Source organism: Prionailurus bengalensis, chromosome A1, assembly GCF_016509475.1.
Source record: "Prionailurus bengalensis isolate Pbe53 chromosome A1, Fcat_Pben_1.1_paternal_pri, whole genome shotgun sequence".
In the NCBI taxonomy this organism is placed as follows: domain Eukaryota; kingdom Metazoa; phylum Chordata; class Mammalia; order Carnivora; family Felidae; genus Prionailurus; species Prionailurus bengalensis.
In genome coordinates this window covers 140,497,364-140,524,302 of record NC_057343.1, presented here as the reverse complement: position 1 = coordinate 140,524,302, position 26,939 = coordinate 140,497,364, and the positions used below count along the sequence as shown (strand labels likewise).

The 26,939-nt window shown below is 35.8% G+C and overlaps 1 protein-coding gene and 1 non-coding gene across 3 annotated transcripts in view; both read left to right on the top strand.

The window, feature by feature from the left end:
* CERT1 (ceramide transporter 1) overlaps positions 1 to 26,939 on the top strand; it is a 105,053-nt gene that overhangs the window by 25,771 nt on the left and 52,343 nt on the right. For both annotated transcript variants that reach the window (XM_043592244.1, XM_043592237.1), the window contains exon 4: positions 11,969 to 12,085. In XM_043592244.1, coding sequence (XP_043448179.1) covers positions 11,969 to 12,085 — 117 coding nt within the window. The remainder of the gene's footprint in view (positions 1 to 11,968; positions 12,086 to 26,939) is intronic.
* LOC122496870 lies at positions 4,351 to 4,541 on the top strand. Its single transcript, XR_006300974.1, has one exon. It is a non-coding gene; the product is annotated as a U2 spliceosomal RNA (small nuclear RNA).

Here is a 26,939-nt window from a genome sequence, read left to right as displayed (position 1 = left end):
TTCTCTCTCATTCCTAACCCCTATAACCACTCATCTTTTCGTCAGTTCCGTACTTTTATCCTTTTGAAAATTTTATATAAATGGAATCACACAGTATATTACCTTGTGAGATTGGCTTTTTTCCTCAGTATGAGTAAGATGCACCAGGCTATTGAATATGTCAATAATATGTTCCTTTTATTGCTAAGTAGTATATGTACCATAGTTTGTGTAACAAGAACTAATCAAAGGACATTTGGTTTGCTTGCAATTGAGGGGCTGTTACTAATAAAGGTCTCATGAACAATGATGTGCATGATTTTGTGTGGACCTTAGTTTTCTGAATTTTGGTCTCCGCATTCAGTAAATAAATATTTGTTCAAAGTCACTCACTGTCCTAGGGCCGGAATTATACTGGTGTACCTATCAGGGACTCTTGTACACAGTCTCTAATCACATATGTTTAATCACATATGTATGTAATCACACATGCCTGAACAGTATGTTTGGGCTCACATTTTTTGTGTGCTTTTGTAACCTCTTTGTATCTTCCCACATATTAAGTTGTTCACTTTCCAGACTTTGGAAATACTGTTTTTGAATGGATATCTTCTACTCCATTAGGAAATGAACATTTGCCATTTTTGGACTGCTTATTGTATCATTCAGATGTCCACTCATGGAACCAGAAATCGCTGTAGATTTTTCAGCCAGAAAGTGTTTAGAACTAAACAAAAGAAACACTTTGTGGGTAGTGCATAGGTAGTAACTGCAGGAACCAGCTTTTATTCCTTGGGTCAGAGGAACGAAGGGACGAGGTTGGGGTTATCTGAACTTAGAAGTTGGAGGGAGAGCCCCGCCGAGTTGGGAGTTGGACTTCTGAAGAGAAAGGGTTGCCCACTGGTGCTGGTACCAGTATCCCAGGAGCCTTTTGGGACTGAGGCTTCAACATCTGAGTTGAAAGGACTGCCTGGTTAGTACTTTCAGAAGCTGAGACTCAGGCATCTGGAGATGGGAACACTGTTCATCTGCTATCTCAGAAGCTTAGAGGAAATGCACTGTGACATCTAGAAGAAGGATTATACCCAGTGTAGTTGGTATTAATATCTTAGTAGTTGGAAGGGGAATGCTGTAGAGCTCCACTTCACGTATCTAGTAAGTGGCCCTTGCACAGTTGATGCTGGTACATCTGAGGTGGCCAGCTAGTTCAGGGGGTTCTAAAAGAGGCTGGAGCCCAGAACTGACTACCATTTCCAGGACTAAGGACCTTTGCTAGACAAATGTTGATGAAAACAGTATGTAACAAAAAACACAGGCTTTTTCTGCCTTCCTCCTGGCTTCCAATCTCTGGCTAGAATGGTGCCCTACTGAACCAACAAAGAAGACTAATAGAGGAGAAATGTATTTTGCCGTATCCCAGTCCCAGTAGCATAAAATAGTATAGAAGGGTGGATTTAAGAGAGCCGATATGGTTAATAAGAAGTGGCAAGCTCATTATCAAATGAGCTTTTAAAGAATTCCCTGCTATGAGTCTGAATAGGTCTTCTCAGTGAATCTGCAAAAGCCAGAGTCTCATTTTCCCCTCTCACCCTAGCATCCCTCCAGCCCATCAACTCCCCTTGTTACATGATTATACATATTATGTTATATATTATTACATATAATATGTGATTGTTATGTATATTATACATTATACATTATTAATGAATTATTATATATTATATACATTATATGTTTTATATGTTATCTATTATGTATATTATGTTATTACATTTTATACATATTACATGTGAATTAGGCCTAGGTAATCAGGCTGCTGATACATACCCTCCCCCACCTCTACTGCCCCTTGTCTCCCCCAGCCCTACCTTGATTGTGAAGCAGGATCTTAAAGAGAAGCAATGACAGAAAGTTTTTCTTATGATAATATTGGCAACTGCAGCATCCAGTTTCTAGGAGCAGCAGTGCCACTAGTGGCTTCCAGGGTCCAGAAGAGGAAGTGGCCTGTCTGTACAGTTGACACCGTGGGGTGCAGTCTCAGAGTTCTCTCTCTTACCTAGTCTCCCCTGGCTCCTTTCCATTTTCTGACCTCGTTTATTTATATTTCTTAGCAATATGAGCTGCCTGATACTTTCAAAAGAAACTTCTTCAGTGAGCAAGCATCAGTTTCTCTTACTTGTAATTTAGAGCAATGTTTGATGTATTTTATTTGAATCTGGTAGGCTTTATTTTCTGGTTGAACAAAGATATTTTAATATTTTGCATTTCTTGGTAAAAAAAAATTAGATGCTCAGCTTAGATAATTTTGTCTTTAACTTCAGTGAGCATTGGACAAGATATTTGGCAATGAGTAGAATAAGGGTGAAATCTCGATTGTGGTGGTACTAGGTGGCTAAAACTAAACAGAAAAACCAGCCAGGCATCTTCCTGACCAACAGAACCTGACAAAGGTTGTGGTACAACCAGGGCTGATGGGAAATGAGTAGGGAATCCACAGAGGAGAAACCAGAGAAGGGCAACTCAAAGTTGTGTAAAAAGTCTACCCAAGTCTCTGGTTGACTCCTAAACAATGTATGTGGGAGACAGATAGAAAGTAGTCTTAAAATGTGATCTGAGTCACTGCCACCATGGGAGAGATGTGGGGGAGCTAAAGCTGCTTTCAAGAACATTTGCCATTTTTTTAACTGTAGGTACCAAGAGAAGGAATGTAGTTAGTGAGGAGATAATCCAGAAAAAAAGAGCCAGAGAAAGGGAACCCCAAATGTAAAACTCGGTCCAAATTTGTACCTGACCTTTCATTTGTGTGTGTACAGGCCAGACTGAAAGTACTCTAAACTGAGACCCTAGCTGCTGCCCATTGAACACATGACAGAATTAGCAATTTGGGTCTGAGCATGTTAATTGCCTGCTGAAACAAAAACAGAATTTTTCAGAGTAAAACAGAATCCAGAGTTCACAACCTAACATTCACAGTTTTCAGGGTCAACTCAAAATTACTCAAGATACAAAAAGCCAGGAAATTACAGCACATTCTCAAGGGAAAAGACATGAACCAAGGCCAAATTCAAGATGAGCAAGATGAATTATCTGGTAGGGATTTTAAAGCAGGTTGTATATTTGTGGGAGGTAAAAGAAAATAGGCTTGTAATGAATGAAAAGGTAGACCATTTCAGCAGAGAAAAAGAAAACATAGAACCGATGGGAATTTTAGAACCATGAAGAATGATATCTGAAATAAAAACCATTCGCTGTCTGGAATTTATAGTAGAGATGACAGAAAATAATTAGGATTTTGAATATACATCAAAAGAAGTCATTTTTTTTAAATGTTTATTCATTTTCGAGAGGCAGGGGAAGGACAAAGAGAGGGGAAGACACCGAGTCCAAAGCAGGCTCCAGGCTCCGAGCTATCAGTACAGAGCCTGATGTGGGGCTTAAATTCACAAGCCATGAGATCATGACCTGAGCCAAAGTCAAATGCTTAATTCACTGAGCCACTTAGGCACCCCCAAGTAGTCATTCTTAACCCAATTTTTATTTTGTTTTGTTTTGTTTTATTTTAAATGAGCAGAATTAAATGGGTTTTAGGAGTCTTCAGAGAGAAAAGAAAGTGAAAAAATATTTGAAGAAATTATAGTACAACTTTCCAAATTTGGTGAAGAATATAAATTTATATATTTGAGAAGCTCAACCGACAATAGGACAGATTGAAGCCGGATACATCATAGTCAAACTGTTGAAAACCAAAGATAAAAAATCCTGAACTTAGCTATAGAAAAATGACACATAAATGGGGACATTCAAACTACTGTATACTTCTCCTTAGAGATCATGGAGGCTAGAAGACATCTTATAATGGATTCAGTGAAGATACTCTTCAAAAATGAAGTGAAATAAAGATATTTTTAGATAAAGGAAAACTAAGAGAACTTGTGGGCAGACGACCTGTGCTACAAGAGATGCTAAGGGAACTTTTTCAAGCTGGAGAGAAATACACCAGAGGTAAACAGATCTTTAGGAACTAATGAAGAACATCAGAAAAAGTGAATATGTGTTGGTAATTATAGGATTATTTTTTCCCTTTTAATGCTTTTAAGATACAGAAAATCTGAATAAGCCAGATCTAAAAACCTGAACTTAATATCTCCCTACCAAGAAAACCTGTCCACATGATTTCCCTGGTATGTTGTTTAATACATCCAAAGAAATAGTTCCAATCTTGTACAAACTCTTTCCTACACTTTCCTACACAGCGTAGCTGTGAAACCTAAACCTGATGAAGACATCACAAGAATATTAGAGCTCTATGGTAGACATAGATACCATATTCTTTTATAAAATATTAGCAAATCAATAGTAGAAGAATTATGTATAACTTCTCAGCCTTTTGGCTAAGATTATGTGTAGTATCTATTCTTATCAGTTTAATATTTGATACATCCTCTATCCATGGACAATATAGTAAATGGATTTTTGGAGCAGGGAGATGGAATAGGAGGTTCTTCCATCCACTCCACACATCGACCTTGTATTGCAGTTCCTCCAGGCATGTTGCACTGCCTGCACCCTCAGGACAAAAACAAAAAAGTGGATTATATATAATGAACAAACAAATGTACTTTATCTTAGGAATTAGAGGTTAATTTAATGTAGCAAATCAGTCATTATAATTCACCAGTTTTTTAATTTTATTTAAAGCCAAGTTGGTTAACATATACTGTAATAATGGTTTCAGTAGAATCTAGTGATTCATCACTTACATATAACACCCACTGCTCATCCCAACAAGTGCCCTCCCTAATGCCCATCACCCATTTAGCCCACCCTCACCTAATACCCCTCCAGCAACCCTGTTTGTTCTCTGTATTTAAGAGTCTCTTGTGGTTTGCTTGCCTCTTTTTATATTACTTTTCCTTCCCTTCCCTGTGTTCATCTATTTTGTTTCTTAAATTCTACATATGAGTGAAATCATACAATATTTATCTTTCACTGACTGTCTTATTTTGCTTAGCATAATAAATTCTAGTTCCACCCATGTTGTTGCAAATGGCAAGATGTCATTTTTTTATTCCATTGTATAGTAAAACCTTGGATTGTGAGTAACTTGTTCTGCAAGTGTTCCACAAGACAGGCAAACATTTTTAATAAATTTTAACTTGATAAATGAACAATGTCTTGCAATACAAGTAGTACGTGACTGACATCACATGATCACAAATGAACCAGTGGTTCTTCTTTCTCTCTCTCTCTCTCTCTCTCTCTCTCTCTCTCTCTCTCTCTCTCGCTGTTGAATTGTGGGTGATGGTCTCCCATGCTTGGATACTCCGTCTCAGGCCACGGTGTTTGACAGAAATCAGTGATTTTCCAGTACGTTGGAAGACGCCCACAAATGGCACGAGTGTAGTTTTTGTCACTTCAAAGCACCTGTGGACAGTCCTTTGCTTTTCCATACAAGAGTAAGCTTAGAAATGCTTTACTTGGGGCGCCTGGGTGGCGCAGTCGGTTAAGCGTCCGACTTCAGCCAGGTCACGATCTCGCGGTCCGTGAGTTCGAGCCCCACGTCAGGCTCTGGGCTGATGGCTCAGAGCCTGGAGCCTGTTTCCGATTCTGTGTCTCCCTCTCTCTCTGCCCCTCCCCCGTTCATGCTCTGTCTCTCTCTGTCCCAAAAATAAATAAACGTTGAAAAAAAAAAAAAAAAAGAAATGCTTTACTTCATTTTAGTCAGGCTGCCTGCAGATATAGACCCTTTCCTTTGCTGCTTTATTGCCAATTACATTAAATACGGTATTTGACAAGAGTATATTAATACTGTAGTGTAGTCAACATCTGTGCAAGCATATACAGTGGCCCCCAGGAAGAAAAAGATTCCATTGAGCCAACAAATAGCAGTGATTCTGTTAGTGATAGTGAAAGTTGTCCTCCTCTCTCTTGTCTCCCTCACACCAGCCATGAAGGTTTTCAAAGGTAAGTGCAGGTTAATTTGTCTATTTTTCTCTCTATTTTGTATTATATTACAATATTGTCATCATTTTTTATGGGTATTTTTGGGTTGTAGAACGAATCATCTGAGTTTCCATTATTTCTTGTGGGGAAATTCACTTTGATATGCAAGTGCTTTGGATTACAAGCATGTTTCCTGAACAAATTATGCTCACAAACTAAGGTTTTATACCACATCTTTATCCATTCATCAGTCAATGGACATTTGGGCTCTTTCCATAATTTGGCTTTTGTTGATAGCACTGCTATAAACATTGGGGTGCATGTGCCCCTTCAGATAATACCTGATAGTGCAAATGCTGGCTCATAGGGTAGCTCTATTTAAAAATTTGTTTTGTTTTGTTTTTTCAGAGAGAGAGAAAGCATGAGCAGGAAAGGGATAGAGAGAGGGGAGAGAGAATCCCAAGCAGGCTCTATGCCATCATTGTGGAACCCAGTGCAGGGCTTGATCTCACAAACCATGAGAGCATGTCCTGAGCCCAAATCCAATTGGACGCTTAACCAGCTGAGCCTCCCAGGTGCTCCTATTTTTAATTATTTGAGGAACCTCCATACTTTTTTCCAGAGTAGCTGCATCAGTTTGCATTCCCACCAGCAGTGCAAAAGTGTTCTCCTTTCTCCCTATCCTCGCCAACATCTATTGTTTCTTGAGTTGTTAATTTTAGTCATTCTGACAGGTTTGAGGTGGTATCTCATTGTTTCCTGATTTGTATTTCCCTGATGTAATACACCATTTTAACAAACTAAAGACAAAAATTCATAACAAATTTCAATAGATCAAAAAGGTTTTGACAAAATCCTAATATTCATTTAAATTGAAAAAAAAAATTCTTAGGGAACTAGAAGTAGAAAGGAACATCAGCCTAATGAAGCACATCTACAAAAACACATAGTTTAACATCATGCTCAATGGTGAAATATTTTATGCTTTTCTCCTAAGATTAGGGTCAGGGCAAGAATGTATGTGCCCTTATCACTTCAGTTTTAACATTGTATTGGTCATCCTAGTCATTTCAGTATGGCAAGAAAAAAGATCTAAAAGGGAATAAAGATCAGAAAGCCAGAAGAAAAACTTTGCAGTAGCATCAAGGTTTTGTAGATATTTTTAGGTGTAAAATAGGTGTTTTAGGTGTTGGAAGTACTAAGTGAATTTTGCAAAATCATAGAATATATGGTTAATATACAATTATGAGATCTATTATATACTATAAGCAGTGAAATTTGAAAAACAATTCCATGTACAGTAACATAACAAGACTTAGGAATCAGTCCTGCATTATGGATTGGACATGTGTAATACAGGCTACGTGAGATTATTGAGAGAAATTAAAGAAGACATGAATAACTGGAGAAATGCCCATGGATTAGAAGGCTCAGTATTGTTAAGAGGTCACACCTTTCCATATTAATCTATAGAAAAATCTATGGAATTCCTGCAACCTGGTACTAAATGTTCTTGGAAATACAATGTGAAATGCAAACTACCTAGATTAGCCCAAATAGGTTTTAAAAGGGGAGTAGAGTTTGAAGACGTACACTACATGATTTCAAGACTGATTATTGGGCAGCAATAATTTGGTGTTGGGAGTAAGAATAGACTTCTTTTTTTTTTTTTTTAAGGATTTTATTTTTAAGTAATCTCTACACCCAGCGCGGGGCTCAAACTTACAACCCCCAGATCAAGAGTTGCATGCTCTACTGACTGAGCCAGCCAGGTGCCACAAGAGTAGACATATAGGTCAATGGAACAGAACAGAGTCCAGAAGTAAACCCAAGCAAGGATGAGGAGTAACTGGACTTTGATAGGCTGCTGGTGAGAATGTAAAATGATACAACTAATTTTTGGCAGTTCCTTAAATATATAGTTACCTTATAAGCCAGGCATCCCACTCTAGGTCAAGAGAAGTGAAAATGTATGTCCCTACAAAGATATGAATTTTCACAACAAATTTATTCAAAATAACCAAGAAGTGAAAGCAATTGTCCATCAACAAGTAAATAAATAAGCAATATGAAGTTCACTAAAATTTTAGTTGACTTTGAGTTTCTATGTCTTCTTACACTCTGTCCACTGACTTTAACCTTTCAGATAGTCTTTCATTCTACTTGTGCCAGCACCAGAGAAATCTCTTCTAAAGTATCCTGTGGTACTGTTCTAGACTTTTAGGTCTTTTCTATAATGCTGCTTCTGGAATTTTCCTTATTGTCTTCTTGGGAAGTCCCTTTGCTTCTTCTTTTCATGGATCTCAAATACTTCTTGCTTCTCTTTGTTACTCCCTCATTTTACTGATGCATATCTCCCAGTTTTGAAAGATAAATTTTTATTTATCTTCATGGTTTAGAACTTTCATACCAATTAAGTGCCTGGGTGTGAAACCCTTAAATATCATTACTATATGTCTTTTTTCTTGGACTAAATTTTCTCATGGAAGAATCTTCCTATAGACAGAAGAGGATGGAAGGAGAGAGTGTGAGTGCTAGGTTTCTGGGAGTCAAGTAGGGGAAAGATCTTTAGTATAAATACTTTCTGATTTGCTTTTTTTTTCCCTTTCCCTACACCCCACACCCACTGCTGTGTAAGACTGTCCCTACTTCTTACACCTGTCTCATACCATCTCTCTGAGGGCCAAGGGTGGGGCTTCTAACACTGTACAGTGGTAGGTGAGTAGTCACCAATGCTTGGGATTCCAGGGATCTAGTTTACCTTTTAATGACTCTTGGTCAGTTTTGTTTTCAACTCCACCCTTGCCTTTACCTTTATGGCTACCTGATGCTTCCAGTTCCCTTGCTTTTCCATAATTGCATACAAACTGGCTTGATTCTTTTGCCTTTTTTTTTCTTGTAGATGTTTAATTTTCAGTTTTTTTTCAAGCCTGCTGAGTCAGTTACTGCATTCTACTTTTAAATTTTGTTGAAAACTTTTCTTTTTTTTTTTTCTTTCTGGATTTATGCCTCTTGTTCCTATACGGTTATTTTGGCAGATAATGGATGCTTTGGGCTGAATGTTTGTGTCCTCCCCAACTTCATGTGTTGAAGCCTTAATTCTCATTGTGATAGTAATCAGAGGTGGGGCAGGGCCTTTGGGAGATAATTGGGTTTAGATGAGGTCATGACACTGAAGTCTACATGATGACATTGGCATCCTTATGAGGGGATGAAGAGACCAGAGAGCTCTCCTTCTTCTCCACATGAGGACACAGCTAGAAGGCAACCATCTGCAAACCAGAAAGAGGGCCCTGAACAAACACCCCACCATGCTGGCACTGATCTGGACTTGTAGCCTCCAGAACTGTGAGAAATTTCTGTTTAAGCTACCCACTTTATGGTTTTTGTGTTATAGAATCCCAAAGAACTAAGACAAACCAAGACAGGTATAAGTGCCATTTTACTTTTTGGTATATTTTCTGTCCTTAACAATGAATGTTGACATGGTAAAGTATGAGGTCCACCTACATTTTCCTTGATGTTTTCCTTTCTGATGTTGGCTTTCTTCTATTGCGTGCGTTCTCAGTGGGGGCACAACTTGGTTTTGGGGAGAGTGAGATAAACTCACTTGTGTTAATTGCAATTGTGTTTGAATGAAGCAATTATTGATTATATGTTGGGAGGTGTTGTATGTGTGTTGAGACAATATATAAGCTCGGTTGCTTAAACTTCAATTTATTCTCTTTTGGGGGGGGTACTGCCACGTTTAAAAAAAATTTTTTTAATGTTTATTTATTTTTGAGAGAGAGAGAGAGAGAGGGTCTGTCTGCGGGGGAAGAGCAGAGAAGGAGACACAGAATCTGAAACAGGCTTTAGGCTCTGCGCTGTCAGTACAGAGCCTGATACAGGGCTCGAACTTGCAAACCACGAGATCATGACCTGACCTGAAAATGGACGCTTAGTTGATGGAGCCCCCAGGCACCTCTAGACTTCAATTTATTCTCTTAAACACATTCTCTTAAGAAGTTCGTAATTTTCTTTACCCTATAGATCTAGCTTCCCTCACTTTTTCGCATTTTGGGAATTCCGTGTTCACAGATTATATATTATCTGACAATTGGTGCATCCCTCTTTTCTACCACCTGCCTGTCAGATTGCTGATGGTAGAACTGGCTAACTGTACATTTTCTGTCAACTACCACCTCTGTGTATAGGTATCAAGATACTGCATCTCATAGTAAGTTTTCAAATTCTTTAATTCCACCTTCTAGATTATCATTTTATTCCATTTCTCTGTAACTCTATTAAAAGCTTGACATTTTTCTGCATTTCTAAACTTTGAAAGAGGGAGATGAGATCATAATTGGTATACTTTGGCAGATTTAGGAATTTGGCAAATCTTCAACACTGACTTCAGATTTTACTAAGTCGCTCATATCCAGAGGAAGGCTAGCAGTGAGTTTACCTTTTCAGGAATATTTTAATTGTGGCATTGTACTCATTGGAAGATTGTAAGCAAGTTTTGAAGATGTCAAAGAGGGAGGAAAACCATTTGATGGAGAAACTAGTGAATTTTGAACTAATAGGATCTTATTTTCTAAAGCTTTAAGGATGTTAAGCCCAATACAAACTGTAAAACATTTTGAGGAATGGTAGCTGGAAATAGAATGATTGTGAAGTGAAAGTTTAAAAACTTCTGGCCTATTTAGAACAGTAGACCTAATCAGTTAAATTATTTACTTGGTTCTTCAGATAGTGTGTATTCTTCCCTTCCTCCAAGAAACTTTTTTTAGGAACTGAATTCCATTCTTAAGACTTGAATGTTTGGCATTTCATTAAATTTCTAGTAATCATTGTATTTATGATTGTTAAGTATTGGTTTTTTTTTTTTTAATGTGTTTCTGTATTCTTAATTACTGAAGCAGGGTATGCATTGTCTTGTTTTTTTCTTTTTCTTCTTTCTAGTATATTCTACCTCCCACCACAGTCTGAACTATGATGTCTAGCATATAGTGATTCAGAAAATACTTAATTTATATCCTTTAGCTAGTCAGAACCATGATTTGTTGTATTAATCTTAAAAGAGAAACTGTTTCATAATCTAAAGGACATTGTAGAGTTCAAATGTTTTTCCTAAACAAACACATAAGGTGATAAAAGATTGATACTGTTAAAGGGAGGAAAGAATAAACAAACCTTAGAAATACAATATGTAGATTCTGTTTATCAAATAAGTTAATTGTTACATTGGGCAGGGAGAACTTTTTCCCCTCTATAGATAAAATTGTTCACAGGAGAAGAAATTCGTTGACTCTCAATACTCTGGTAAAAGAAGAGGTGGTATATGTGATGGGGTCCTGTCATATTTGAATTCATTTACTGGACAAAAGTCAAGGATATAAAATATTCATTTTAAAGAATGTGAAAGACTGAACCAAATGATATTTTTATGAGATGTTTACATTTTGATAGAGACAATCTCCTCTATCTAATAGAGGTCTGATGTAATATTTATTTTATTTTTCTTTTCATTCAAAACTCTCCTGGCTGTTACTATCAAAGATATTTAAAAAGCTAGAAGTTAATTTGAAATACTTGAGGGCAAATGTTAACATTATTTTGTCACAGAATGTGAAAATATTTTATCACATTGAATGAAATACAACTATTCATGATGAGCATTTACTTTTGAATGATAGAGCCAGGGGAAAAAGTAGTAAATATCATCCCTAAAACTTGGCCTATTTTGTGTGTGTGCTTTTGGTGGCATTCCCACTAGTTAAGCTAATTGGAAGCAGTTGATGAAAATATTAGCTCCGTTCTTTTTTTAAATATATTTACGTATCAACTCATTTATAAGAATAGTGAATGAAACTTAGTTTTTGGTAACTATGCTCTTGTTGTGCTCTTTATGTGAGACATCTTCAAAAAAAGTTATTTGAGTAGAAACAAAAGAATAACAGGCGTCTTGCAACAGCCAGAATGTATGTGTTCGTTTTTGCTATAGGGTGTAACACTTCTAAGAATATAACTAGCTTTTCATTTTCTACTGTTTTCTCCACAGCCTCATGATTTTGATGAATGTCGATTTGATATTAGTGTAAATGATAGCGTTTGGTATCTTCGTGCTCAGGATCCAGATCACAGACAACAATGGATAGATGCCATCGAACAGCACAAGGTAGGGTCTCCAATGTTTATCCATCCATGAAGGATTAAGCAAGAGACTGGTAGTAATTCTTTTAAAAAGTTTTTAAATGTAACGTGTTATTGAAAAGTTGAACAATATTTGAGTGGTAAAGATTAAAGCAGTACAGGTGTAAATTTTTTTAAATTTTTTAATTTTTACTTTTGAGAGAGAGAGAGAGAGTGTGTGAGCAGGAGAGGGTCAGAGAGAGACGAAGACACAGAATCTGAAGCAGGCTCCAGGCTCCGAGCTGCCAGCACAGAGCCCGATGCCGGACTCGAATTCACAAACCATGAGATCATGACCTGAGCCGAAGTCAGACGCTTACAGGCGTCCCTATAAATTTTTGAACTAATTTTATTTCTAACACTTGAGTTGTTCTGAAGCAATTTGCTACAACAAATATTTTTATTTATTTTTTGAAGATTTAATTGACTTCGTTAAACAATACATGAGTCGGGTAGCACCCCATCTAGCAAGTTGAGAGGCACCCCAACAAATGTGTTTAATTGTTAATTAAAAAAAATATGCCTTTTTTAAAATAAAACATATTCTTGATTTTTATACTTAGGATTTGCTTCATAGTTAATGCCTCTTTTATGATCTGGATAAAAGGACTTTTGAAATAATATTGGGTATAATACCCTAATATTTAGAAACTTACATGTTAATTTTTGCAGTCCTCTATAGCTGTTTGGGTAAATTCATAGTGTAAATATTTGTAAATCACTTAATTTTTGTAAATAAGAAGCCATCTAATAATAAACCTTTAGAAAGCCTTTCTTAGGTAAATGTATAAGCCACATTGTAATTTAAAGCTGTGAATAATAATTGGTAAGTAGACTAAGTAGATATTAATAAATCTGCAGCATTAGTGAATTCAGTATATTATGATAAAACAAGGAATAGGGAAAGGTATAAATTCACAATGCTATTCCTGAGTGTGACTTAAGAGAACTTTGTGCTTTGCATACTTGTCTGTACTTGTTTATTTGGGTTTCACAGAGTTGTAGTTGAAACACCTGTTTTGGTCACTTAACAGATGCAAAACATGCACACATACAACATGCACACACACATAAACAAGAAGAACCTGTCTGATTTGAGGTACGACAGGCATTCTTTTTGGTATGAATCATGCATTAGCTTTTATTTCTTGATTATTGATTATAAATTTTTCCTGGCATAAAGAAAATTGGCTGTAATGCCCATTTCTTTCCTCTCTGTTTTAGCTTTAGTTGAAAACTGGTTTAAAATTTTGTGTGTTGGGGTGCCTGGCTGGGTCAGTCCAAAGAATCTGCTACTCTTGATCTCGAAGTTGTGAGTGCAAGCCCCAAGTTACGTGTAGAGATCATTTCAAAATAAAATCTTAGGGGCACCTGGGTGGCTCAGTCAGTTGGGCATCCGACTTCTGCGGAGGTCATGATCTCACCATTTGTGAATTCGAGCTCTGTGTCAGGCTCTGTGCTGACAGCTCAGAGCCTGGAACCTGCTTCGGATTCTATGTCTCTTTCTCTCTCTCTGCCCCTCCCTGCCTCCTACTCTGTCTCTCTCTGTCTCTCAAAAATAAATAAATGTAAAAAAATTAAATAAAATCTTAAAATCGTGTGAATGTTGGTTATTATATTATTCAGAAAAGAGTCTAAAAATTGAAAAAATGGCTAATAGTTTTCTATTATATAAAAAAAGAGGTGAGCTAAAATCCCAGAATCTGAATGCTTTGAATCCAGGCTGACCTCGATTCAAACACTACATCCTGTGCTGTGTATGACATACGTGACTTTTGGCATGATAATTTACCTCTTCTTGGTGTGTATAAGTAATACATGAGATAAAATATGTAAGATTACTTACCAGAGTGGCTGATATATTTTCTCATTTATGACAGTAAAAAAGAAAGGGCTTTATAGAGTGACAACTAAATTTACTAAATTATACCTGTTGTTTTTGACTGAAGTATTCTACATTCAGTGAGAGTTGCTAAATGTGTATGCACATAAAGAGAGTAGCGTGGTTTGTGTATTTAATCAGGGCCAACCCTTTTACTAATGATTAAAGATATCATTTAGTAGAACTAATTTCTATATTTTTAACTGAGATGACTTTTAAAAGCTTAATCAGTTGATTAACTGATTAGTTGATTATAAGGATTTTTTTTTTCTGTTTTAAGCATATCTTATTTTGCTTGTTTTTCTTAGTAAAGCTGAACCTGAATTCTTTGCAGGTTCCCATTTTGTATTTTCTCCACAAGTGAAGAAGGATGCATAAAGCATATATTTCTTCCGTATCATTGATTTCTTTGCATCATTGAACAATGGATAGGTTTAATCTGAGTTTTATTAGTGCAGTGTGACTTAAGCTGAGATAACAGATTTTTGGTGAACTTTAAGTTTTTAGAAAAAAGATTCAGCAGCAAGATTTCAGATACATTATGCAGACTTTTTCTTCCTGATTTCTAAAAATAGTTTATTCATAGACAAGAAGAAATCATTGTTAATTATGATTTTTATTAATAATTATTTAAGTGTAGGGGAGCCTGATGGCTCAGTCGATTAAGCATTGTCCTACCCTTGATTTCAGCTCAGGTCCTGACCTCAGTCAAGGTCGTGAGATCAAGACCCTGTCTGGCTCCACACTGGGTGTGGTGCCTGCTTAAGATCCTTTCTCTCCCTCTCCCTTTGCCCCTCCCATGCTCGTGCTCTTTCTCTAAAAATAAATAAGTAAATAAATAAGCATATATATATATATATATATATATATAATTTTTTAATATAAAATATGTGATATATGCCAACTAAGCAACATATCAATGAAAATTTAAATTGAATATGAATTCCAAAAATAAATTGTTTGAGTTAGTGAACTAATAGGAGGGAAAAAATTCAAATGGTATCTCCAAACATAACAGCAAATTTTTTTTTGGTTTCTTGTTGTTTTTTTCTGTAGACCAGAAACAGGGAGGTAATGAGGATATATTTCCTAATTCATTCTTCACCATTACCAAAGAATATTACATATCGGAACCTAAATTTAGTAATTTTACTATTTTAGCATGCATTGTTATATTGATACTCAAAATTAATATCAAATTGTTAACGCATGTTGATGATGATAGGAGCTACTACTTATTGAGGATCACCCGAGTATTAATGATTGCATTATGTACTCATGTGCTTTATATTCTCCCTGCTCGTCTGATAGGTGAGGGAAGTGTTGTGTTACAGTAGAGAAAATGGAGGTTTAGATTAAATTTAAGTAACTTGCATGAGACTCTACTACCTTTTAGTTCTTGGATGCTTAGGATTCAATTTTATGTTGATTCTGCTTTCACTCAGTTCCATTGGTAGACTGAGTATTTGGAAATCATTCCCATAAGCTCACCTCCTGCAGATTAGATCCGTTTATCATTTGAGTTCTACTGCCATATATATGCAAGACAAATACGAATTCATCTTTCTGCCCATGGGCTCTCAAAAAGAGCATTGTATTATTTGGTTACTGTTTGAGCAGTGGATTCTGGGGTCTGACAGATATGGGATTGAATCTTGGCACTACTGCTTATACTATATAATAACTGTGTGACCTTGACAAGTTACTTAGTGGAGGAAAGATGACAGTATGCTGTATATATCCCTTCCCCCTCACATCACCCTCCCCACCCGCACAAAAACAAAACAAAATGATCAAGCAAGCAAAGTAGCCTAGTCATGATAAACCAAGAGTACTTCAGAATTGATAAATTCCCATCATTCCAGCTCATTCAGTTCAATTTACAGTTAATTCCTCATTTCACCACCTGCCCTTGTGAGGACACAGAACACTTGGAAGAGTGGGCCTTTTTCTCTTCTGATGTCATCAGATGGCCCTTCATTGCCTTTTCTTGCTATTGGGCCTCTGTTAGGGCTTTCCTGACAGGCTTTAGTAATTTTTACTATCTGGAAGATATTAAAGGTTTCTGTTCCTTCCTTCCCAGGTAGCCCTTTTACTCTTTATAATAACTGTGTATCAATCCATTTCACACACGTGCACACACACACACACACACATACACACGCTCACATACACCAAAAATTCTTACAGGACTTCTTCAGCAATGTGGTGGTGATAGCTAACAGTTTTGAGGATTAATGTGTGTCAGATATGGTGATAAACATTGTACACGTTATCTCATTTTACTCTCATAGTCTTGTAAGATTCTTATCCTACTTTTATAGATTAAGAAATTGAAACAAATTAAGTAACTTGTCCAAGGTCAAATTGCTAATCAGTGAAGGAGCCACAGCATTCAGGTCCAGGTCTATCTGACCTGAGCACCAGTTTTTTAGCCAACAAGCACATCTGCCATCCTTATAAATATGTATTTATGTAGAATATATTTTGTTGACTTAAATCATTGGGCTTCTTGAATCACAGTATTCCCATAGTTTTTATATGTTCTTCATATCTCTTGTGTGTATTTTAGACCATAAGCTCCCCTAAAGACTCAAATACACAACTTTGTAGGAATCAGCAAAGCATTGAGCACATAAATTTTCCAGTTGAAACAATTTACAGTATTGTAAAACAAATTTTGTGGGGGAAATTTGGAATTTTTGAAGTTGTTTTTCTTTCATTCTTCATGATTGATCTTAGAATAGAAATCCATTACATTCTATATTCTCTGCTATTGTTTTGTTCTCCTTGGTATTCATTTCAGAATAACTTGCTTACTAGAAGAAAAGTTTAAGAAAGATGATTCTGTGATTTAAATGCTCTCATTATATTGGAAGTTAGTTGCATAATTCGGTGTGACATTAGACAGTAGCCCCTGTGGAAGAAAGATATTCCTGAGTTCATTCTTATATTTGAAGAATCTACTTCGGTTTAAAGTATACCAAGGGGCATACGTATACCAGACCAGTAATTTTATTTTGCAATAGTGTGGAGTATTATGCAATAGTGTGCAATATTGTGTGGAGTCCATTCATATTCTGCATTTCTTCGTAAGATTTGAGACACTACTAAGTAAAATGATTTTTAAAGACAAAGTTTTTTTGTAATTTTTTAATCTCTTGGCCATCTCTCATATTGTCTTGAGGTCAAGTGAGATGGTGTTCATGAAAATTATTTGAAGACTAAAAGCTGTATGAAGGTAAAGATAAGGTGTTATTTTTATTTGGATTAAACATTTTTCTAATATGGATGGTCTATTATCAAATGGATGGTCTATTATCAAAGGTCTATTATCAAAGGGCCTCTGTGAACATTTTCTGCATAATTAGCTTCTCAAAGAAATGTGATAAGCTGTCTGTTGATGGTATTATCTAAAAGAGTCATAGGATTATTCCTAGGATCTTCTACAATTGCAATAAATATGATTTTAACTAAACAGTTTCTTACTGTGAAATGAGTATACTGCCCCACCGTACCACCCCACACCTCAAAAAAAACTAGCAGGAAGGCTCCGCTGGCACTAGCAGATTTAAGAATCATATTGAAAAAGTTACGCTTTTTGGCTCAGATAATTTGTTTGTGGTAGTCATGACATTCCTTTATTTCCATGAGGGAAAAACCTTAGTAGATCTGAAATGTTGGTGATCAGGGGCCACACAGACCTTTCCCACATTTTGGAAATTATCCAAAACATGAGGAGTCATAGGAAGATAACATAGTTAAGCAGGAAGAATCCAAATGGTAATGATTATACAGATGTTCATTTTCTGTAGTGGGAATCTGCATGTAGGCAGTTCCATAATTTAATGTTTGCTGATTTATTCCTATGCTTTTGTGAAGGCCCACTAATTCATATCTGAAGTTCTGTTGAATACTTTCAGAAGAAAGGCTTATTCTTAGTCTGAGAAGTTTAGGGATTTCCGAGGAAATTAGATGGAAGACAATTTTTGAAAAGAACTTACACATTTTACTTGAAATGAGATGGAGTATGAAAAAAGTTTCTTACCGAAATGTGCTCATGGTTGAGCCACCTAAATGATACCCAAGACTCCGTTTGAAGATCTCTTAGAAACTGTGTTGCTATTTGGCATAATTAAATATTTTTTTATGTACGGTCTCATGGTCAGCTTGATTTTGGTGCTTTTTCTCTATCTTTAGGAGCAGTTTCTGCTTATTTGAAATTTTACTTTCTTTTGTCTTAAATTTGACATACGCTTATTAGGAAACTATTTAAAACTAGCTAGATGATAGAATACACCTGTTCTTAGCACTTCTTAAATACCAAGGTCATGTAAAGTCATACTATCTCTGCCATATTTAATGAACTATAATAGCGGAAAAAGTTCTTAACAGATACTGGAGATTCTATACTTGTCTGCTTTATAAATGATTATCATATAAACCTAGCTTTGCATTTTGAATCTGATCTACTTGGCAAAGGCTTAAGAATGCAAATGTAACTTTTTAACGACTATTTTTGGTTTTGTTTTGTTTTTATTTAAGTAATCTCTACACCCAACATGGGGCTTGAACTCATGACCCCAAGGTCTGAATGAGCCAGTCACGCACCCATGGTGTATTCTTTATATAAGTAATTTCATGAGATTGGTGGATTACTAGTTCTCCATTTACCTGTTTGCATCATACCATAGTGATGGAGGGAATAAGATGGAATCAAATTTTACTTTTCTCTTAACATTCAAAAGTTTTAATTTTTTTTTTTAAAATTTTTTTTTTCAATGTTTATTTATTTTTGGGACAGAGAAAGACAGAGCATGAATGGGGGAGGGGCAGTGAGAGAGGGAGACACAGAATCGGAAACAGGCTCCAGGCTCTGAGCCATCAGCCCAGAGCCCGACGCGGGGCTCGAACCCACGGACCGCGAGATCGTGACCTGGCTGAAGTCGGACGCCCAACCAACTGCGCCACCCAGGCGCCCAAAAAGTTTTAATTTTTAAGAGAAGTGCAAATTTAGCAGCTGCTGAAGTAGTCAAAGGTCTGTCATTTTCTCGTATAAGCTGTAGAAAAACCCAAGTGGTTGGGATCACAACTGAACTACAAAGAACTAGCAGAGGAAGTTCCTTATGTCGGGATGCCTGGATGGCTCAGTCAGTTAAGCATCGGCTCTTGACTTTGGCTCACGTCATGATCTCACAGTTTGTGAGTTCAAGCCCCACATCGGTCTCTGTGCTGGCTGTACACAAAGGCTGCTTGGGGATTCTCTCTCCCTCTCTCTGCCCCTCCCCCACTCATGAGCTCTGTTCTCTGTCAAAATGAATAAATAAACTTAAAAAATTAAAAAAAAAAAAAAGTTCCTTATGTCTCTGGATTAAGGTCAAGACTTTGGTCAGTTCCTACCAGTGAATTAATCGCTAAATTGCTTGCAGTGATAATCCATACATGGTTAATAATTTTTTTAACACCTAAATGTAGATACTACCAGCCAGCACTTTTGAGGTTTGAGGTGAAATCAAGGAAAACAAACTACCAACCCTCTTAAATATTCTTAGTGTTCTGGAATAAAAAATAACTTAATTGCCAAGGGCTTTCAAAATAACTTTGTAAGGTTTTGTTACCTAGAATTTTTGAAAGCTGAATTCACCTGAGCTGCCATTTGCAGTTTGCATTTCCATATGATGGAATTCTAAATATTGATTTCTAAATATTCAGTAAAGTATATCATACAGAAAAGAGGGAATGTCATTAACTTAGAATTTTTAGCGATGCTCTTTTAATTGTGGAAGGTGTTTATATTTTACCTAGATGGTAAAAGAGGAATCAGAGGATTTTACATCAGGGAAAAAAGAAGATATTTAGGCAGCTAATCACATTAACTGTGTAGCTAGTTGAGATCTAGCTTGACAACATTTATGTCAAAAAGACAGGGAGAGCCCTGCAAATCAGTAAGAAGAGTTTACAGTTCAATTTAACAAAAATAGTTGGGGCACCTGGGTGGCTCAGTCAGTGAAGCATCTGACTCTTGATTTCAGCTCAGGTCCTGATCTCAACAATTCATAGATTCAACCCTGCATTGGTTTCTGTGCAGAACCTGCTTGAGCTTTTCTATCTCTGCCCCTTCCCTGCTTGTGTTCTCTCTCTCTCTCTCTCTCTCTCTCTCTCTCTTTCTCTCTCAAAATAAGTAAACTTAAAAAATAATATCCAAAAGACTGGAGCTGGCATTTCATAAAACAGGATATTCAAATGGATAATAAACATGTGAAAAGGTCCTCTATGCCATTAAGTTATCAGGGAAATGCACATCCGCCAGGCAGGGTGACCTTAAACAACAACAATAATAATAATAAATAAATAAATAAATAAATAAAAAGAAAAAAGGACTTAATACTAAGTGTTGGTGAGGATGTAGAGTAACAGGTGTAAATTGGTGCAGACACTTTGGGAGACTTTTGTAGCATCTGCTAAAGCTGAACATAGTTGTCCAGATCAGATAAATATTGAAAATTTGAAAAGATCCCATAGGTATTGACCATAGGTCCATTCATTTTAATTAAGCTTTTTAAGTTACAGGAAATAAGGTCAACTCATGTTAACCTTGAGAAATGAGAATATTGCCATGAACCAAGAAAAATTAGAATGCCCTGCCTACAAAGAAAATTGGATCTGTATACTTAACTCTGAGTGCTCTTATTCACAAAACTGTTACTGTCCCATCACCTGTTCCCCACCTATAGTTAATGTAGCTTAGTTTCAGTCTGTTCTTCTCCCTCTTTCATAGTTCCTGTTTATTCATAACTTTTGTTCTCCCATCCTACTCTTAGTTTCTTTTTGTTGGTTTGTCATGACCTTTTCCTGTTTGGCTTCTGTTTGGCTTCAGCTCCTACTCCTAACTGCCCGAATCTCTTGACATTCCTCAAAGTAAATATCTTAAATAAATCTGATTGCCTCTTCACTCTAGGTTTCTAGGAACTGGCCACTCTTGGTCCATTTATAATTAATTGCATATTTACATGTGCTTTGGGTAGGGTGGGATTGATTGGCAGTTATACACACATAATATTCTGAAACTGTAATCTATAATTTTGTATGGCATTTACCAAATTTGCAAGTTTTTATAATGCTTGCCGCATTCTTACTACTAACAATTTACATAAATACTATTAACTTTTCAGCTTTTTCTTCTATCCTTTATTAGTCTCTAATTTGCTTTGAAAATGTTTCTTTAGATAAGAAAGACTAAAGGAGTCAGTTAATATAGAGTTCAGTAACTTCTATATCATTACTATAGAAAATATTAAAATGAGACTTTATGCTACAAAAGTTATTTTTTACAGTGTTTCAATATTATATTTGAATTTTTATTTAATCAGGAGGGAAGATTTCTGACAGTTACCAAGACAGATTGGATTCTGTTCTTTCTGTGTTTGATGTAGAAAAGTAATAGTGGGTGGCATGGCTCATGCATATTGACATCAGTGAAAACTTCTCTGATTTTACTTGCTGAATATATTGGACATTATCTGGGAGAAAATATTTCTTAAAAAATCAAAGAACACAAAACTGCTCTTTTCATTAAATAAATCCTTTTAGCTAATAGCCTAAAAAAGATTTGCTTACGTTGTCGTCTTTATTGTCTGGTAAATATTCTGTGTTGGTTTGGAATTGAAGGATGAAGTATAGCTTTGGGTTAGAAACAATAAGAATAGGTAGCAAAGTAAATGAATATCCTAGCTGAAAACATTTTTGTCAGTGTTTAGTCACAGAACGTCCATGTCCTTGACAGACCAGCTATGATCATTGGTAGGAATGCTTTTATCACTGTTCATTTTCTAGTCCCTTTTTCTTTTCAGACGCATCCCTTTGGTCTGTAGAGGGATAAAGGAGTAATTATGTACTGTCATCATTTAATTCAAGTCTTTAAAAATCATTCCTGAGAATAGTTCTGTTGATTAGATTTTATTGTCCCACTCTGGTTTTTAAAAGTAATACTTAGGGGCACCTGGGTGGCGCAGTCGGTTAAGCATCCGACTTCAGCCAGGTCACGATCTCGCGGTCCATGAGTTCGAGCCCCGCTTCGGGCTCTGGGCTGATGGCTCAGAGCCTGGAGCCTGTTTCCGATTCTGTGTCTCCCTCTCTCTCTGCTCCTCACCCGTTCATGCTCTGTCTCTCTCTGTCCCCCAAAAAATAAATAAACGTTGAAAAAAATTTTTAAAGTAATACTTAATCATTATAAGGAAAAAAAATACAAAACTACCTTCTGTGTTTACATCCCATGCCCTCACCAAAGCCTTATGGAGATAAAGTTTCTATCCTGTTTTCCTTTCCATCTAGTACAATTTTTTTCTTACAATATAGCTTTGTTAGTGTTTTAATGTACTGTAATTTTAGTATATATTTCATATTATTAGGCCTCTAGATTTTTTTGGTTTTTGCATTTAGTATTTACTGCCTTCCTACATAAAGCATTTTTCTGCAGGTTAGTTGTGTTTTTATAATAGTTTCTGAGAGGTAGAATTGCTAGGTTTAAGGATATGAGCACTTTTGATATCTGTTGTCAAAAGTGCTTTCAGAAAGGATTGCACTAATGTACATTCCATGTGTAGAATTTGTGGGTATTCATTTCACTGCAACTTTACCAGTATTATTAGTTTTTTGACCCTTTTTAAATGAGATACATTAAAAATGTGTTCTGTGACTTTATTTTTTTGTGTTTATTTTTGTAGAAGTGATACTTGATTACTATAAATACTTCAAACAATATGGACAATACTGAAAACTACAAAAAAGAAAATGAATATTTAGGCCATTTAGAAATGACCACTATTCATTCTTCAGATACTTCCTTTGCATGTACAGACTTATATTTGTACTTAAATGATAATATACTGTTTTGTTGCTTTTCCTCCATCCAGGAATAAGTTATGTGTATTTTTTCGTGTTTGATATAGATCTAGATTTCTCCCTTAACCCCTAATAAAGGAATGCTACCTTCTTTAGAAAATTTAGGTTTGAGGCCAAAGTTTCAGAATAATAAAGAACATTCATTTGCTTACCATTGTTTTATGTGAATGTATTTCTTTCAGGATCTTTGCAGAGAATTTATGGTTCAGTTTCCTTGGCTAACTATACTCTTAACATTTCAGTAAACCTGCAAATACTAAACATTGAAAATCTGCTTTTTTCTCTTACTGGGACATTTAAGGGAGCTTCAAAAAGTCATTTTGCCACTGTCATCTCTTTGCACTTAGAGAAAAAAAAAAATAGAATTATGACTTCTATATCCTGTGCCTGTGGAACTTCCTTCTGAAAGAAGATATGCAATGACCCTTTTTTCTAGGGCAAACTATAAAATAAGAAAGTTAAAGAGTAGTATTGATAAGTTTGTTACATTTGCTGCTAGCTTCTTTTTTTATTTATTATATTTATTCTCCCCTGTTAAGTGTTTTTGGAGTAGAGATATAAAGGAATATCCTTCCTGTGTGAGGGGGGTGAAGAAGAAATATATTAGTTAACATTTATCAAGCATTTATGATATAATATAAATACTATAAAGTATTATTAAAGATTTTTTCATTGTGAAGCACACTTATTTCCTTGTCTATTAATTCAGGTTCCACTATTTCAAAACGGGTGATATCTCCTTACGACAAAGATATGCTAGAACAAAAGACTCCATTACAGCAATTCTGACATAACACATTTTAAATAATGGCCAGTAAATGCTTATGGATACTGATAGTCGTTTAGAGTAATTCTATTTCTCCCTCTAACATTGCCTTATAGGCAATGTATGGACTTGATCTTATGGAAATAGGAAGCCAAATAGGATTTAAAACAGGAAGTAAAGAATCAGATATCTATTTTTAAAGGACTACTCTGGTTATACTAGAAAGGATTTTAAGAGGAACAAGACTTGAAAGTAGTTAGAAAGCTGGAGAATTTATCCAAATGAGTCTCTCATTGGCCAGAACTAGGGAATAGCAATAGGAAAATAGAAAAAGGGATACATTTGAAAGAAGTAGAAGCAAAGTCTCTGGATATTGAGGCAATATAGCATATAATAAGTAACATCATGGGCTCTTGAACCTGGAATTAAATCCTGGCTCCCATTTGTGTGACTCTGAAGACAATAAATAAAATCACCTGTAAAATGAGTATACTAATAATACCTATTTCACATAGGCTATGGAAAGAATTAAATGAGATAATGCACTTAAAGTGTTAGCATGATGCCTGGTACAAAGTAAGTATCTTAAATATTGGCTTTTACTGTTGTTGTTACAATTTATCCAAGGTGGCTCTCTGGAATTAATATCTAAAACATCCATTTTTTAGAAAGTTACTCAACTCTCATCAGCCCTCCTCTGAAAGAAAAACAAAAAAGATCTCTCTACTTGTTTTCTAAAACTTGGTACTTGTTTTCTAAAACTAGAGTGGAAAAATTATTTAACAGACTTCATTTATACAGCTTCATTTGATAGCTATCTAGTTATTTCTCACCTCCATTTTAATGTCACTGAGAAAAAAAAGACACTTGGACCTCCAGATTCTCTTAAAGGAAGGAGAAAAAAAATTTTTTAAGATAAGTCTGAATTTCAGAGTGTCACAATTGTTTAGAATCATCTTTTGCATCACTGGTTGTGTCAACAGCTTTTGCTACAGAGGAAGTACTTTGTACCTTACTAATTTCCCCTTTAGCTATAAGGATGTGTTATGGAATCTAAAGCCTGAAATTCTAAGTGCAAGAAAGGAAGTTCTAACGTCAAGAAGAGAGTGTTGTTACCCTCTATTTCTATAGTACCATATTGTATTTGGGCATTTTGGGGGATTGTAATAGGCAGTGTCTTATTTTCTTCTGTTCCTCTAACATTCTTTTTAACACTTAACTAGGGCATGTGATAAGGCCCTGGTTAACTCCTCCAGTCTGATTTCAGTACAACCCTTTGCATGTTTAGATATTTCTGTAAACGAAAGCTCATCTCATGTTCCAGCAGAAGAAAATGCAAAATAAATAACCAGGTTCCATAAATGACCTTCAAATCATTTACTTGATACTGATTTTTATTTTTTTGAGTTCATTTATTTATTTTTGAGGGAGAGAGAGCATGAGCAGGGGAGGGACAGAGAGAGAGAGAGAGAGAGAGAGAGAGAGAGAGAGAGAGAGAGAATCCCAAGCAGGTTCCACACTGCCAGTGCAGAGCCTGATGCAGGGCTTGAACTCACTAACCACTCACTACCCGTGAAATCGTGACGTGAGCTGAAACCAAGATTCAGACGCTTAACTGACTAAGCCACCTAGGCGCCCTTGATATTGGTTTTTAAATTATGATACAAGAATGACTAGGATCTGAAAAGAAAAAGGTCTATAGGACTAATCTGAGCAAATGTTCTATTTTCCAGTATTATTTGAGAAAAATATCTTGAGAGTAAGCAAATAGTATTTAGTGGAGGGCTGCTAGGATTTAGGCAGCCAGAATATGTTAAAAATCCTCTGTGGTATCATTTTCTTAATATATTTTAAAATTTCTTTGATTCATGAAGTGCTACAATTCCTGGAAATCAGGGTGGGTTGAACCTCTCTTTATCTGGTACATTAAATTGATGAATTGTGTTACATCTTTCCGTCTGGTTCAACAAAAAGGAATTACAGTTGGCCTTACATTTGGCCTCCACTGCATATGTACATTTTTAGCCTAAGTTTTGGTATTTAGGTTTGGCACAGAGAATTATGATCCTAGACTACTCATATCATTTTAAACATTAGAAAATTAAGCCCAAGAAGGTAGTAACTGATTGTGTAGTTGTCTAGTGGTTACAGTGATGCTAGAGCCTTGTCTTCTCTTATCCTGTGTTCTTGTTACTCTGGAGACCGCTGTTGTTTCAGGGGGGTCCATCAGTGTTTGAAAGTCTAAATGGATGAGATTTTAATATTTACGGACATGAAATTGTTCTGCCAAATTTTCTTATCTCAAATAATATGTTTATGTTGACTTAGACAAGAATAAAACTGTTTCCACTGCAACTTAAATGATATTTTAAATCACAGTCCTTTTGGTTAAATAGTGTCTTGCTTCTCGTGGTTTGCTTTAAAATAGTATTGAAGGTAGATGTGTGGATGTTTATAGCATAGCAAGCTTACTTGGTTTTACTATGGGTTTCAGAATTTTAATTTCTAGAAAATGCTCCATTGTTTTTATATTAGTCTTGTATATTCTCTCCGTAATTAAAATGGAAAGAGACAGTGTTGTTGGAGTTAGGGGGAACTTTGCCACTAATAACTAGATGGTTTTTGACACCATGAGGAAGTTACTTAATTTGTCTAAATTTCTTTGCTGTGTTTCTTGTTGGAGAGTGTTACTAGGAAAAAGAATGAGCTTTTCAAAAGGCAGGTGCTATTAAAATAAGTCAGCCTTTTTGCTATGATTTTTAACCACGGCCTTTGGAATCTAGATGGGATGATGAACAGATTGTACAAAATGAGAATATGTAAGTTTATCTCCCACATGATTAAGCCAAACCATAAAATTTGTGTCTTTGAGGGAGTTTTCTTTTCAAATCAGTTTTTAGGCTTTTCTGGTGTTTTATTAAATTCATAACTTTGAACTATATGATTTAATTTATTATGCTTTTAAGTTTTTTCAAAAAGTGAAAATACAGAAGGTAAAGGTCACATAAAGGAATTAGTCTAAACGTTACTATTGTACTTTGACCAGTAGTAACCTCAGTTTTCCAAGTGTACTGCTACTTGGAAAATGCTACTGATCCCATCTAGTGGCCAAAAGAGTGCGTTTTGTTTTTGTTTTGGGACTTTTGTGTGTGTGTGTGGTGTTAATAAAAAGGAATATTATAATAAAGGTGTGATCTCATTGTAGTATTTAAGCAGATATATTGAAAGGAAAATATTCCTATAGTAACTATATATGAATTCTGCATTATTAATTTTAGATAGAATTTTGTG